Source organism: Sparus aurata, chromosome 5, assembly GCF_900880675.1.
Source record: "Sparus aurata chromosome 5, fSpaAur1.1, whole genome shotgun sequence".
NCBI classification, from domain to species: domain Eukaryota; kingdom Metazoa; phylum Chordata; class Actinopteri; order Spariformes; family Sparidae; genus Sparus; species Sparus aurata.
The window spans coordinates 16,266,754-16,283,316 of NC_044191.1; the positions used below are offsets into that span (position 1 = coordinate 16,266,754).

At 43.0% G+C, this 16,563-nt stretch overlaps 1 protein-coding gene across 13 annotated transcripts in view; it reads right to left on the bottom strand.

Moving 5' to 3' along the window:
• Positions 1-16,563, bottom strand: part of fbrsl1 (fibrosin-like 1) — a 290,251-nt gene that overhangs the window by 192,841 nt on the left and 80,847 nt on the right. For all 13 annotated transcript variants that reach the window (XM_030416274.1, XM_030416278.1, XM_030416270.1 and 10 more), the window contains exon 3: positions 11,046-11,270. In XM_030416274.1, coding sequence (XP_030272134.1) covers positions 11,046-11,270 — 225 coding nt within the window. The remainder of the gene's footprint in view (positions 1-11,045; positions 11,271-16,563) is intronic.

Genomic DNA, 16,563 nt, shown 5'->3' on the forward strand with positions numbered 1-16,563 from the left:
CGCTTGGATTTTAGTCTGTTTTTAATTCCATTCATTGAGAATCCTCCAACAACTAGATTACAAAAACTGCTGTTGCTCAACAACTTGAGCATGTGGTTTCACAATGAATTTCATGTAGAAAAAAAAGAAAAAAAGAGCCCTGTGTGAGCCAAAAATAAATAGAGCTGTGTTATTACTGCAACATTTATAATAGAGACACATTACATCTACACTGAACATTCCCCGTCTGATCTCTGCTCCAATTAACTGGCTTTACTGTTCTCTACTGGGAAAATAAGACTCTCTTATTTATCCCGTTTTCATGCTACTATGGTATACGCAGTGCTGTAGACTAGAGAATCAGATGTTCTGGGTCAGCAATTGAAGTTAATGAAGCCATAAGTGACTCATTTCAGACATTCCTAATTTGCAGTTTTACTTGTCTTTTATATACAAAAGTGGCCTTTAATTTTGGTCATGATTCATGCTGGTTTGGTAAAACCACATTAGAAACAGAATGTGGCGAGGAGAAGAGGACCAACCTGAATTAGTGCGTAGAGAAAAAGCAGAGAAAAGCAGGGGCTCTATTATGCTGTCGAGATGTTTTTGCTGGCATGGCTTGGATCCACTTGTCTTCCTTTGAGGGAAGGGTCACTGCAAGTCAACACAAAGTCATTCTGAGTCACCACCTTTAGCCTAAGATGAAACAGTTCTGTACTGACGACCCAATCGCCAGAGTTGGTATGTTTCAGCAGAACACAAATGTTAAACTTGTGAGTTTCTCTCTCGTCACAACGCTGCGCTTATGGCTTGGTTAGATTTAAACACAAAACCCACTTGGATAGGGAGAAGACAGGATCATGTTTTTTTTTTTTTTTTTACCTTTCAAGTGGTTTAATGGACATGCTGGGGGTAAAACGCTGCATAATCTATGACCTTTCCCAAAATTGGAAAAGTTTAGTACAGTACAGATAGTTAAATCTAAAAAAATAAATAAATAGAACATAATACTGAAATGAACACCTGCACTAGCTGTAGTCAAAGCTAATGCACTACACTTAGCTTTACTGTGGGTTTCATGGTGCTTAATAACACAATACTAGAAAGCCCATATTCCAAAAAAAAACCCCAAAAAAACCTCAGTGATCATATTCTATCCAACAGCTGGAACTAGTAGGCACGACAACTAATATCTCCAGGGAATTTCTGATGTCAGCGTTCAGTTTATCATAGTGTGTGTCTGTGTGAGACTTTTCATATTGTCATTTATCTCTCCCGTGCAGGCACGTGGGTGTTTACCTGCTAACTTTGTCTTTGATGTGGTGAGCACGATTCCCCCGTCGTGTGATCATGCGTACATGTTCGAGTTACAAGCAGCTAACTAATTGATCTGTCAGGGTCTATTACGAGTCACGCTCCTCCACTCATCTCTGTCTTTTTTTCGCTCAGCACACGCATGTGATGCGCCTGCAGACACCTCCGCAGCACACCTCATTATCCACTCATCTAATAATGCTCTTTGTTAAATTGCAGTGTTAACCTGAGTAACGGGAGTAAAGGCCTCTTCTATCAGGTTACCACTTACAAGCTTTCCAACCCTATAATTACATCAAGGTTTTCACATTTTTAGGGCTGATCTCATTATAAGTGCAACAGTAGATAGTGTTTCAGTGCCTCCATCAACCACAACATTGTGCGCAGGATAATCGTCAAGCGAGCTAAAGGTGTAGGCCCTCGGGAGAAAAGGTGGAATAAACCATTCTTTATCAGATGGAGGCAAAAAAAAAAACATAATATGTTGCCTAAATAATAATAATAATAATAATACATTTTATTTCATAGGCGCCTTTCTGTCACTCAAGGACACCTTACAGTAAACAAAGACAATTTAAGCCACAAAGTACACAAGAGAAGAAAACAGTAAAAATGGACAGAAAATTCATTTAACTAAGAAAGGCGATCTTAAACAGGTGTGTTTTGAGTTTGGACTTGAAATCAGATAGTGTAGTGATGTTCCTTATTTCGGGTGGCAGAGAGTTCCAGAGCCGGGGAGCAGAGCGGCTGAAAGCTCTGCTCCCCATGGTGGTGAGACGGGCAGGGGGGACAGTCAGCAGAATGGAGGAGGATGAACGGAGGGTGCGAGAGGGAGGGGCGATATGGAGGAGATTGGAAAGATATGGGGGGGCAAGATTGTGAATAGCCTTGAATGTTAGCAGAAGGATTTTGAAGTCAATGCGGGACTTGACCGGGAGCCAGTGGAGCTGCTGTAGGACGGGAGTGATGTGGTGGATGGAGGGGGTTCTGGTGATGACACGGGCAGCTGAATTCTGGACCAGTTGAAGTTTGTGCAGGGATTTGTGGGTGAGACCGGAGAGGAGGGAGTTGCAGTAATCCAGACGGGAAGTGATGAGACTATGGACGAGGATAGCAGTGGTATGGGGAGTAAGGGAGGGGCGGAGGCGGTTGATGTTGCGTAGGTGGAAGTAAGCAGACCGGGTGATGTGATTGATGTGAGACTGGAAGGAGAGTGTACTGTCGAGGATGACACCCAGACTCTTAACCTGTGGGGAGGGGGAAACAGAGCAGTTATCAATGATGAGGGGGAAACTGTCGGTTTTGGAAAGTGTTGACTGTGTGCCAATGAGAAGAATCTCAGTTTTGTCAGAGTTGAGTTTTAGTAGATTTGAAGTGAACCAGGATTTTATTTCAGTTAAGCAGTCGGTAAGGGAGGAGGGAGGGAGGTTGGAAGTGGGTTTGCTGGCGAGGTAGAGCTGGGTGTCATCTGCGTAACAGTGAAAAGTGATGTTATGTTTGCGGAAGATATTGCCAAGGGGAAGGAGATAAATGATAAAGAGGAGGGGCCCCAGGACAGAGCCCTGAGGCACACCAGAGGTGACAGGGGAAGGTTGGGATGTGAAGGTTTTGAGCTGGATGAACTGAGTACGGCAGGAGAGATATGATTTGAACCAGTTTAGAGGAGTATGAGTGATACCGAGGGAGGACAGTCTCTTGAGGAGGGTGGTGTGACAGATGGTGTCGAAGGCTGCACTGAGATCGAGGAGGATGAGAATGGAGAGTAAACCAGTATCAGCTGCCATGAGGAGGTCGTTGGTTATTTTTAAGAGTGCAGTTTCTGTGCTATGGAGAGGGCGGAAACCAGACTGGAACTGTTCGTACAGGTTGTTGTTGAATAAATGAGAATGGAGTTGAGTTGCTACTGTTTTTTCAAGAATCTTGGAAATGAAGGGGAGATTAGAGATTGGACGTAGGTTATTGAAGTTTGTGGGATCTGCACCGGGTTTTTTCAAAATTGGGGTAATTGCGGCAGTCTTGAATGGTGTAGGAACAGTTCCAGTGGAGAGAGAGGAGTGGATAATGGCAGAGATGAGAGGGACCAGGGAAGGGAGGCAGGCTTTGACCAGAACCGTGGGGAGAGGGTCTAGCTGACAGGTGGATGGCTTGGACTTGCGGATAAGATCTGAAATTTCTGCGGAGGTGGGGAGCTGGAAGCAGGAGAAAAAGTGGGTAGGAGGAGGAAGTTCGGATATGACATTGAGGGTGGTTTGTGAGCTGAGATGTTGGTGGATCATCTGGATTTTTTGACTGAGGAATGACATGATGGAGTTACAGAAAGCAGTTGAACAGAGGTGAGATGGTAGAGATTCTGGGGCTTGGGTGATATTCTTGTGCAGTGAGAATAGTGATTTAGTGTTACCTTTGTTGGAACAGATTATAGCAGTGTAATAATTGGATTTGGTTTGGGTAATGCAGTTCTTGTAATGTAACATATGATTTTTGTAAATGTCTTTGTGAATATGAAGTCCAGTTTTCCTGTATAGCCGCTCAAGTTGTCGCCCTTTAGCTTTCATAAGTCGAAGTTCGGGGGTAAACCAGGGAGCGGAAAGGGAGAAGGAGACAGATCTGGTTTTTAGCGGAGCAAGGGAGTTGAGTATCTGTTGGAGTCCAGTCTTGTAGTGTGAAACCAGCTGTTCGAGGGTGAGTGAGTTCTGAGTGGCCATGAGGGAGTCAATGCTGGAGGAGAGGGAATCTAAGTTAACATCCTTAATATTGCGAAAAGAAATGAGACGGGGGAGCTTGGTAGTGGAGAGAGAGAGTTTTACATTAAATGAGAGGAGGAAGTGGTCGGTTATGGGGAGTTCAACTGCAGTTAGAATTTGTGTATTTAGATAAATACACAAATTCAATGTGGTGATACTGTTAAGTTGTTTGAATATATCCAGGTAAATCCTGCATTGACTGCAACAAGAAATTTTTCTCGCAAAATACGTAAATGTTACTAATTTGCAATCGTGGAGAGGGTTCACCTTGATCTCCAGTTTAAATGGGCTGGAGGCAGCGTTAGCCAGGACAGATAATGTCTGCCGGGCGTCTCCTGAGCCGAGCTGCTACCGCTCAGGGTCGCTGCTCCCCAGATAACACCCAGTCCACCGTTATCAGCCATCCCGATCACCCGCCCGTTACTGCTGCCCCACTGCCGATGGGCAGTGGTGCGCTTGCGTCTATCGCAGCTCTTAGGCTGCCTCTGAACTATGGTCCAGTGCACTGCTAATGCCCTGGCTAATCTGATCTGTCTCCACCTGGCTTACTGCTTATAAACACACCTAGATATGAAGAAGGGGAGGTAATCCTGAATCAGCTACAGTACGACAAGGCGATGCAGGATGGCTGGCATCACGACCGCGGCACTGGTCTGATAGTGAGGGGTTTGCCTGAGAGGGTGGGGGGGTTGGAATAATAGAGTAGAGTGTCCAGAGATGTTTTTTCCTATATGACATTGTTAGTAGGGTGTGTGTGCAGCACACGGTAAAGCAATGCACTAATGGACAGGGATGGTGATGTGATGTGTATGTAGCTATCAGTGTGTTGCTCGAGCGAGTCAGCATTATGTGTTATTCATGATGCCCATTTGAAGCATATTGAAGGTCACAGCCTCGTTGGTGCTCACTGGGTATCTTACAGCAGGGAGTGACCGATAAAAACAACAACACAGGTCGGATTGCTGTTTTGGGTTATGGATATTAGCCTTGAAGGGATAGTTTGGGCTTATTTTAAAGTGGGGTTGCATGAGGTACAGGCAGCCCTTGCCAACTTATATTGCTCTCTCTGATGGTTAGTTGGAGGGTTGTCTTAAAGAGTTAGTTTGGATTCCCTGAAGTCACATAATAACGCAAACATACTAACAGATTGAGGCAGCAGTAGACCAACTCCTGCTGTGTTCTGAGGAGTAACATCAGTGTTTTTGTCAATGTAGTCTGGTGGCTTCGGGGAAAGCGATGTAGGGGCTTCAGTTCTCTGTCAGACAGGGCTTTCTAACAGCAAGGAAAATTAAAACTAAATATCTAAATATTTGGTGAATATAGTCGGTGGTCCTTTTTCTGAGGTGGCTAAAACACATTTTGTCGTTGATCCTGTCTACAGCACTACACTGCTTAGCTTCCTGCGTCTAGTTTTCTTCTTTTGACAATGGTTTTCCCTGTCAGTATGTGTTGGTTCTGAATCTGACTGATTAAAGGAGCTCTCTTTCGGTGACTTTGGCTGTGTGATGAACCGATAATGACTGGTCCTTTAAGGGGGGGACAAACACATTTAAAAGAATTTCGCAACTATGAATTTTAAGTGGTAGGTTTCTGGATCCACCATGCCAAAAACAAAAAAATCAAGTGAAACTTTGTTTCATTTTTGGCACATGCAAATAACTGGCACAAACTGTTGGCCCCAGTTTAGACAGTGTAAGTACCGGCCTTCAAAAACAGCTCCCAATAACAATGTGTGAATGCTGACGGCTGAAAGTGTGACCGATAGGAAAACAAAAGTGTGACTGATCGTAGAACAAGAAAACAGTTCTTACACCATGCTGTGCACACACACCATGCTCGACCATTCCTGAGGTCCCGTTGAGTCCTCTAATTGGATCAAGTGCTGCTACCCTGCGACAAACTCTGCTCTGACACTGCAGTACCTGTCCTCCGGCGGGCTTCTGGTACCCCGGGGTGCCTTGAGGAGCCCGACACATCACCTCACCTATGGATCACAGTGTGTGACATGCACTGGGGAAGCCTGCCCAGACAGGAGAGACGGTGGAATAGAAAGAAATTTGGATAGGGAAAACTAAGCTGGACACTTGGAGGGTAGCCTGAATGACAAAGTAGGAAATGCTCTGAGTGTACTTGAGCTGACTGTTGTGGAGGGAGCATGCTAAAAGTAAACATGCCGATCAGTGCGTTCTATCAATAGGATCTGACATAACGTGTAAACATCTGCCTTAAAGGCCAGATGGCTGCTCTGCGCTGCCCTTTTCCCACAGTTACTGCAGAAGTCTTTATTCATGTGTGCACATCCATCTGCTTACTGTGTGTTGGATGAAAGGATCCACAGTTTGTCCTCATGGATGTATGTAAGAGCAAATGTGAACGTGGTATTGTTACGTTTAGATGCCAACAAAGACAACTGTGAATACTAAACAACCGCATGACTGTGATAGAATCCGCAGGCGCCGTTGCCAAGGACGTTTTCTGTGGCAGATAGAATCCACAAAAGGCTCCTCATCGAAGACCCATCCATCTGGTAGCGGGTGTGTTTTATATGCACGGGTTCCCATCTAACAGAGGCTTTAAGCGCATGAAAACATCACAGGGGTTGAGGATAAAGTAAGAATAGATAACTATCTATTGCTATCTCTTTTGCTCTAACAGAGTCACTCCAGAGTCGCCACAATAAAAGGAAGCTTTGAAGTCAAACTTTTACTGCTCCTGTGATCACTGTAAACTGCACCGGGAGATAGGGTAACAATTGCCCGATAGCTGCAGGATGTATGGTGCAACCCAGACTCATAAAAACACCAAAAGAGACCCAGAAACTGCACTCACAAACAGTGAATCTATTACATAACGCATTAACCACAAGAAATGTGCCTATATTTGTAGGGATAAACTGAAAAATAGACAATCTTCCTGCAACACATGCACCACTTCCCTTTTTGGCACCAAAAAAAAAAGCTCATATGAAATAAAAGAGATAAAAGCCACTCTTAAAATAAAATAAACCAGTTTGATTTGGATAACTCTGGAAATGACTTATGGAAGCAGGATCAAAAGTAGTGGGAGTGGACAGGTGTGATCTCAATAAACAGGCCAGCTCAAACACCAACCGCACTTCTTACTACAGCAGAGGAGGTCCAGGTTTGTCTAAAGGTGCAGATCAACTGTTTCATATTTCACAGTATTATCTATAATTAATTAGTTGTGCAACATGATCATGTCAGCAGTCTCATCTGCACTGTGATTATGACAGGAAACAGGTGTTTCCCACAGCATGTGAATACAACATAATTGTTAGCTCTCAAAACAGTAATAATGTGGCTGGGAAAAGGCAGCCTTTGATTCTCAGCTTCCAGGGAACTTAACACCAGGGCAGGTCAAAAGATGCCTCAGCCGCTTGTTTTTTAGACAGTCAAACATTGCTTCAGCCAGACAAAAAGATTGACGTAAGCAACTGATTGGAGAGCAACTGATTGGAGAGTTTAGAAGTTAAGATTGGAGAGTTTAGAAGTTAAGCAAGAGCAACGGAGAAACCACCAGGGCGATGTTAACCAGCGGTACTTTAGAGATCAGGGAGACGTCTCTCCAGTTATCTATGGATCACAGGACTGGGGTGGTTTTTAGAGGACTTTGGAAACTACGTGAGGTCAATGTGCCTTAACCAGTCCAGTGAGCCATGGATAAATTCTTCCTCTGAGCTGCTGCAAGGTGCTAAACACACATTCATTACAATGGCTCACTGACACATAAGGCCGTGCTGATAAAGACCATGCGACAGTCATTTCTGGGGTGAGGGTGCACTTTAGAAAAGTAAACGGACAAAATAAACTATACATTCTGTATTTCTCAAAATATACTCAGATTTGACTGATGACAGTAAAACACACTACATTACAGAGGTTGGTGCATTAGTTGATGTTCCTCCAAAGCATTATTTCAAATTACGTCAGGATCAGGTGCTTTAAACTAAAAATACAATACAATACAATACAAATACTAATCTTTACTTCCATACTATATGTTCTAGAGACCAAATAGATCATCTCAATGCTGATGGGTAGGGGCATAAAGAAATGTTTCAGCTCCAGTTCTCCTGTGGTGTTTTGAGCTCCTTTCATAATCTTAATCTGTTCTGGAGCACGAGTTGTAAATCTTCAGATGAAGCTACTGTAAAACACGGAAGTCAGCTTCAGTTTCCACGTGATCACAGCAGCTTGTTGAGTTATGATCTGGACTGGAATGTAGATCGGGTTCAGTAATTGCAGCCTGCTGCACTTACACTCTGGATAACAGCATCAGCTAAATACATAATTTCTAACCGTCTCTTAGCAAACTAAATATCACAGCCAAACTCATTTTCAGCCATGTTAACTTCCTCAGGAAATCTTATCTAAGAGAGATATTTTTGTCTGTGGAGGAGGCCTCCAGGCTACATAGCCTCATTATTTAGTTTGGCTTCCTGACTACATTTCCCCTCTTATCCTCAACAGCACTATGGTGGATCTTGGCCTCGGACAGGAGCATAAAAACATCCGCCCATTTAAACAAACTGTTAACACATGATGGGCTATCTCCCTGGGACAGACTCAGAGTCTGTGGGCTCAGCAGTGTGCTTGAAGCCGGGGATATTGGCAGTCCTTTATCTGCATAAACAAACAAGAGAGCCACTTCTGTAGTCATGAAGGAAAACAAGAACAGGGCGGCAGGGTAAACCCACCTGAAGGCAACACACACACTTTGTTTATGAGACACACACGTTTGGGAGGCCCAGGGCTCTTTGTGGCTTATGTGTATGATGTGTGGCCCTTCAAAAAGCTGTTTCTGTGGAATTCTTTCCCCATGATACTGTCTTAACTTGTCTGATTCCCTCTTTTGTTTCCAGCAAGTGAATTTCACAGAACACTACAATCTCAAAACAAACAAGTACAAATCTCCCATGGTGCACCTACAGTACAGTCTGTATCAGACAATCTGACCCAAACTACTGTTATCTGTCCTCACCTGCGTGCTAGCTTTTCTGTTGTACTGAAGTGAATAAAGTTGTTCTACAAATTTAGCTGAATTTCATTCAAAATCGCTCTTCCTTAAAAATAAAATCAAACAAGCAAAATCATTTGCAAATAGACAAGGACAGACATCCACCCAGAGCCAAAAGGTGATTACAGGATAACTTGAGTTTTTGTTTTGTTAAAGGTGGAAACAATCTTGGCCATGGAAAGTGTCAAGACATCTAATCTTTATGTTTCACATATTCATCAGGCCTCATGAGTTGATTTTCCTTTAAATCAGAAAAAAACATTCATTTGACATGCTATATATCAGATTTACACTGGCTCACAGGATTCAACACTTAGTTCACGACTCTCTCTCTCTCTACTTAGGAAACGTAGCTAAGGAAGTTGCTATCAAAAATGAATATTAACCCAAATCCTCAAGGTAACAACTAAGAAAACAATTACAAGATGTTAGTTTTATGAAGAGCTTCCCATCATGAAACAATGGATAGATATTGTAAACACATACAGGATGGAGAAAAAATAGAATTATCAGATTGCAGTTGTATGAGCCACGGCATTGCAGAACATCATGTCACAGAGACATTCATCATTTTATCATCATTTTAGACATTTGTGTGAGTAAAAATGTCATTTTCCTCAGATTAATTGAGGGGTAATCAATTGGTATGAAAATAAATGTGATTTGTGAGGTTACGGTGACCTTGACCTTTGACCTTTGACATTTGACTACCAAATTCTAATCACTTTATCCTTCAGTCCACGTGGACACGCCAAATCTGAAGAAATTTCCTCGAGGCAGTTTGGAGATATTGCGTTCACAAGAGTACGACAGATGGACAACTCGAAAACATTGCGCCTCTGGCCATGGCTATCGCTGGAGGCATGAAAAGGAGGAGCACGTTGGGCTAAATGGGTTCGAGAGTCTGACAACTGAAACTAGGGTAAATGCATTTCTGAGAAACAAGAGGGAGTGTAAATGAATGTTTATCCCCTTTGTATGGCATTGGAGTTGTTTCTGAGATACAGTCATTTCTGTATCATACTATATTTAATCATAACTTACTTGGTGTTACTCAATGTATCATTTTTCAAGAAAACACATAAGGAAACACAGATTTTTACGATCCCCTATGACTAATGTCTAAATAAGGGATGTTAAGAGAAACCTGTGCTGTAGTCTTGCACTAACACATCCAGCTAGAACTGTGAAAGTGCTGTAGAGGAAATACAATTCCCATGCGGACATTATCATCACTACTGGCACAGAAGTCAACATGCTTTAGATAAGTGCCACAACTATTGGCACCAACCCAAACACAGTGAGATAAAACCATCAAACTTTAGACAGCAGCGAGAGAAAATAAGCTTGTGCCAAAGTCAGCAAAACCCACAACATGATAGACGTCTCTATGGATTAAAAAAGGCCCTATTGACAAAACCTCAAACAGATGAAGATTCTGAACAAACCCACAGTCCTTTGAGACAATGACCTGACAGTTACAAGGATGAAAATCACCTGAATGTAAACATAATTACACACCTTCTAAATGAGTAGGAGACAGACAGCACTAACTGGGCTCAGGCTCCTCACAACCCAGCAGAACACTGCTCACAAAAGAAGCAAGCGTTTGAGGAAAAAAACAGAATTTATCCGGCGCTGAAAAATGAGATGTGATTCGATGGTGCACTGATAGAGAGGACTGAAATGATAACCTCAGCACTTTGGTACAAAGTCCCTGCTGACACGAGAATAAGCAACATCAGACATACAGCAGGTGTGAGGCCCTGTCCACACTGCTCACCTTCCGCCGATTTAAAGTACTGAATGAATAGATACATATTTGGAGAACAGACTGCTTCTTACTTTGAGACCAAACACAACAAAAAGTGGAACCATATGCCACCTAAGCAGCTGATTGGCTCCTCTGTCATTCATGGCATCAGAAGCCATAGCGGACATCTCTTTCACTACAGAAGCAGATACACTGACCATTTTGTTCTTCTTGGAGTAGGTCTTCTTCAGCAGCCTCTCGTTCATCCTCTCCTGCTCCCGCTGGGCGTGATGGAGGAAGCCGTTCTCCAGGGCATCCACCACTGGCTGGACATTCTCCTCTTCCTCCTCCACCTCCTCGTCGTCCTTCTTCTGCCGCTTCGCCACCTTTTTCTCCTTCCACCGCTCCTTCTTCTCCTGTACCTTCACAACTCCGGTCTTCTTCTGCAAGGGTGGAGAAGAAAGCTCATTAAAAATCTGGACACCAAAAATGATAAAGTATGCGTGTAAAGGAAGATTCCAGTGGACGGATACATCCAGATGTTCAGTGGAGCAGTTCAAATAAAACAGTGCACAAGTTATTAAAAGTGATTTAAAGTCAATAACAACGGAATCAAAAGGATGTGAATTCACCAAGGCGGTGTTAGAGGATGACATATAACCTGTTGCACACAGCCCAGGAAATGTACCCATTTAAAAAAAAAAAAAAAAAAGACAAATTTGATCGAGTCAATAGACACACACACACACTACTCAGTGCCAGATTGACAAGGTCGATTAATTGTTTTGACTGTCTCAAGATCTGTTAAAATCCTTGACTCATTCGTACACCAGGTGATGACAAGTCTCTGAAAAAAGGACACTTCAAACAGGAACAGAGCAGACAGATATCTAGACAGATAGACAAAGTGTCAGGAGATGGATGTGTAAAAGAATGGAGGGAGGGTGCGGCGCAGCTGGCAAACAGTCAAGCGCGCAGCCCCTTTCACCGCTGGCTTACACAAAGCAAGCAAACACTCGAGCCGAGAGCGGCGACGCTCACTCTCTCTCCCTCTAAAGTCATCTTTAATCCTGTCAACAGCAGAACAATGCCTTACTGGAGCCCATAATCACTTTATGGCTCAGATATAATGAGCTTATGATATGAAGTGCTGCTTTAACACACACTGGAGAAAAATACAGTTGCTCTACACTTACACTATGACCAAGCAATTTCCCACTTTAACTAATCATTCCTTTCATGCTTCGTTACGGCCTGTATGGAATTTGGTGTTTGTTTATTAATATTCAAACACCATTTGCGACCGTCTGGGGTCTTACTCAATGTTTTTTTTTCTTGTCCCCCCCGTCCCCAGCTCTCTTCCTGACCAATATTTCACAGACAAAAAAACGTAATTAGGCTACTACTACTTGTCACTGGTGTTCGTTTGATTTCAGCTGCATGTGATCCACTAAGCTGGTTCTGTCGGTGTAGTGCACACAATACTAAAATTTATCCTCGAGTGCCCATATTTCCCTGTGCTCTGAGACACAATGTAGCCTTATGCATGTGTGCATGTAATATTATAGTTATCTCAATTACCAGTTTCTTACTTGCAGTTTAAGTCAATAACGTCAAGCGACATCAATGAGTGGAATATTCGACTGAAAATAAATAAATCACCGACTATATTAATAACTGACTTTTTGTTTGTTTACTTTTTCAACCAAAAATGTCAAACACTTGCTGGTTCCAGCTTCTTAAACAACATTAATGATAATACATAAAGAGTCTTTGGGTTTTTTTAACAGTTGTTTGGACAATAAATGCAATATGAAGATGCAAGTTTGCTTTTCCTGCTTTCAAAATGTCTGCTGTGAAGGGATCTATTAGTCATTAAAGGTACAGATGTACTCTTTTGTCAGAAAAAGTGTTGTCAGCTTTAGATTTTGGCAGTACAATTGCACATATCGTCATTCTCTGAAAAGGCACATTTTCACATCCTGTATGTAAGCTAATATTTGTGACCGTCCTTTGATTTTGGTAGCGTTTGCAACACGACTCGCTGCCGCCATCTGTGGTGTCCACTGATGTGAAAGATCAGCAGCGCAGTGGTTAGTAATGTTGCCTCACAGCATGACCGTCCTTCATTCAAATCCAGCTGGGGGAGGGCCTGCGCTATAGGTTTCCTCTGGGTCCAGGTGCCTCCCCCCCACGATAAAAAAACATATACATTAGTTTAATCCAGTCAGTGCCCTTGACCAAGGCACTGGCTGAGATGTGGAGTTGGTCCCAGATGCATTCGCTGCCCACTGCTCCTCCAGGCTGGGTTAAATGCATAGTATAAGGTTCTCTGTTACATGATATGTGATATCAAGTAAAGATGTTCTTCTTCTTCATTTGTAAACATGGGAATATTTTCTAATGCTACCTTCCATCCATCTTCCCATCTTATTCTACACAGCACAAACATGAACATTAGTCACAGAGTTGAGGTCAAATTGCGCTCTAGATGCAAAGACAGTGTGGGTGAAGTTAAGGACATGGCTAACACGTCACGGTGAAGAGGCACACAAATTGATGCACTTGCACATCTGCCAGCCTGTTAGAAACACTGCTGCCAGCCAGCCTGCCTGCACGCCTGCCTGCTTGTGTGTCTAGTGATTGAACTGTATCCTCCTCCTGAGCTCCTGCTGCCTCTTATTTCCAGATCTCATCAGGCCCGAGTGGAGCCGGTGACTTGCTGCTGCTTGGTAAAGCCTGTCGGTGGAGATCACCGCGTGTCTGAATGGCACAGGACGACACACCGCTGCTTGAATCAGCGTGGAGTTCAAGGCCGAGGGCTGCTAGTTCACGTTTCAACATCTGTTCACAGCCGGCAGCACCCGGCCCGACTGCAGCCAGCTCAGCGCTCCATATGAATAATCAAATTATTGGCTCCGGGGGTGGGAGGTTAGCAGATGGCTAGCACATTAGCCCCATAACTGCTAATGAATGACACCTTCCGTGACAGAAGGTGTTCATGTGTCAGGCACTGAATAAAAACGGGCGACAGAAAGGAGGAAGGTTTTAAAGTCCAGGAAAAATCACCAAAAATTCATTTAAGAGGCCGAAGATCCAGAAAACACCCACTCAAACAAACACCTCCATTACAATGTTCTAGTCCAGGAGTCTTACAAACATTATGTTGTGCTGCACTGAACAAATGTGTAGTTGAATTGGGTCTTTTTTTTTCTTTTTCAACTAATTGGGACAATTCAGCCTCCTTGGAGAAGCTGTTGGGAAACGTGCAGATTTTCAAGTTATTGTTCTTTTCGAGATTAGTTACCTCCATGCCCTGCAGTATACTTTAACCTGCAGACTTAATCAGGTGGCAGATTCAACATGTAATCTCTATAAACACACATCTGCAAGCTAATCCAGAATCTGTACATAAATAATTGAAAAGACTTTGGTATTTGAAGTGTTCTGGTCACCGTTTGTAGTCCGAGCAGTAATGACCTATCGCGTTTTAGCGGGCTTTGGTTGCATGGAGGTAAACAGATTGGCTTAAAAGCAATTTTGGAAGAGAGTGTAGATTAACCATAGACTCCAACTCCACTCTTGTGTCTCAAGTTGCTAATGCGACTGCAAACAATTACTGGCTAGACATTTGGCCTGGATATCCAGATATCCAGATACCAATTGGCTATACTGGAATCCTGAAACATTGGCTGTTGCTCAAGAGGCTAAACCATCTTGAGACTGAAGCCTACGGGTTCAAGCGCTGTACTATATGTAACTGACTACGTTTTAAATCAGAGAAAGCTGTCAAGACTGAGCTCTAAAAGTTTAAAAAAAAAATGCTTTAAATAGCAGTATTCTCTTGATGGCCATTGTATAAAGCTCAGAATAGTGACAGTTTTGCCCATAATGATAACAATGAATTCAGCAGACAGTCTATCCTGTTCTATTCCTGTTCAACTATCAGACAATCTCCTATGATCATGTATTTTTTATCAGCGTGACAAAAGGTTGCTCAGATAACCCAGCTCACGCGGCCCAACGCCGCTTTGACAGGAGGATTTAATGTCATCATCACACATCAGCTCAAAGCTGCTCTCCTCACCTCGCAAGGCAACGCATTAATTTCTCATAAGGGGCCGGGGCTGTATTAGCAGCCCACTTGTCGTACAATTCATTACCTGGAGAGCCATCGTTAAAGAGCTGTTTGAGAACAAAGCAGCTACAGTCTGACAACAAAGGATGCAGAGGAAACGAGACGCAGGGTTTTTCTTCCTTTTAGGCAGAGCTGAGGCTGCAGTCTATCCGTCAATGTCTATCAAAGGAAGCAGGTCGGGGAGATGGATTGCAATTTTGCAATTTTCCCCCTCGTTATTAATAGATACATGCTTTGTGCAAACAAACCGGCGGTGAGCGGTGTGATCAACGTGTGTGTAGTTTTAGTAGCATTCTGATGGATGTCACTGTGGTTATCGTCTGCTTTAGGTAGAGCAATGATACATGAGGACCGCACTTATTATTTAGGCATTTGACACGATCATCTTGTGTGCAATATCAGAAAAGAAAGCTTTGTTTGGACAGTGCGCAAGCTAGGACTTCGCATTCAGCAAATCATAGGCCAGTAACATCATTATTATAACATTTGTAGTTATCCATAATTGGAATTAGTTTTTCTTTTAGGGTCTGAAATCTACCATTGATATACATTTTTTGCTTTTTGTAATCTGGATATTAGCTACTGGAGCTAAGTTCTTAATATGCATTCGGGACAACTCTAGCCAGCTCTTGGGTTCAGAGTAAATTATGAATATCTTGAACCTCTAATCACAAACTGGGTAAAGTCACCAATATGCTCTCGTAGTCCTCCACCTTTCAAATCAATGGCATGCAAAGAGTCTTAAACGCCTAAGGGAGACATTGTGAAATTGAGAAATGTGTGTCCACTGAAGCAGCTCTGTGGTTAAAGAATCATTTATGAAACGGCTCCTCCAGGTCATCCCAGTATCTCAGTAGGCCGCGTTCAACTTAGTGTCAGGCAAGTCTAACAAGTTCAAGTCCATTTGAATCTTGTGACCTTTCATTCACGTCCCCACTCGCTTTCATTTCTCTCCCATAAATCTATGAACTCTTTATTAAAGCTCAACTGTTGCGTCACAGAAGTGGCTCAGGGGTAAATGTCTAAAAATCTGCTGTTTGTGACTTATGAGCACTGACAGGCTTGTGGTGGAGCCTCTAGGGTGGCAGAAAGTGCAGCTGGCTCTCTGAAAGTTGTATCAACATATTGTGCGACTTTCATGCAAACTCCTCAAATAACCAAGAGTCACCAATGCTCCTCATCCATCCCTGTGTACAATCAGCATCAAAGCCCAGTCGCCAGATTATAATGTTAGCAATTGACGTTTCTTCAAACCATAGATATGTCAAAGGTCGACATTTATAGCAAACGTGACTTAACTCATTCACGTTAAATGCGTATTAGCCGACTTTGACATTGGGAGGTCGAGGGGATGGCGGCGGTGTTATTATAATCAACAAGGCTGCCAAATGGCGACAAGACCGTGTGGCACAAAAAGCTGGTCTCTTTTTAGGAAGACATGCAGACATTTTCATCCATAAACACGAAGTTGGACCATCTCCATCCATGATAGTTGCAACCAAAAACAGGTATTTTAAGCAAAACCGGGATGTTTTTTTTAACCCAACCAGGTCGTTTGTCTCAGCCTAAGCAGAGCATAAGCAGAGAAAAAGAAAATT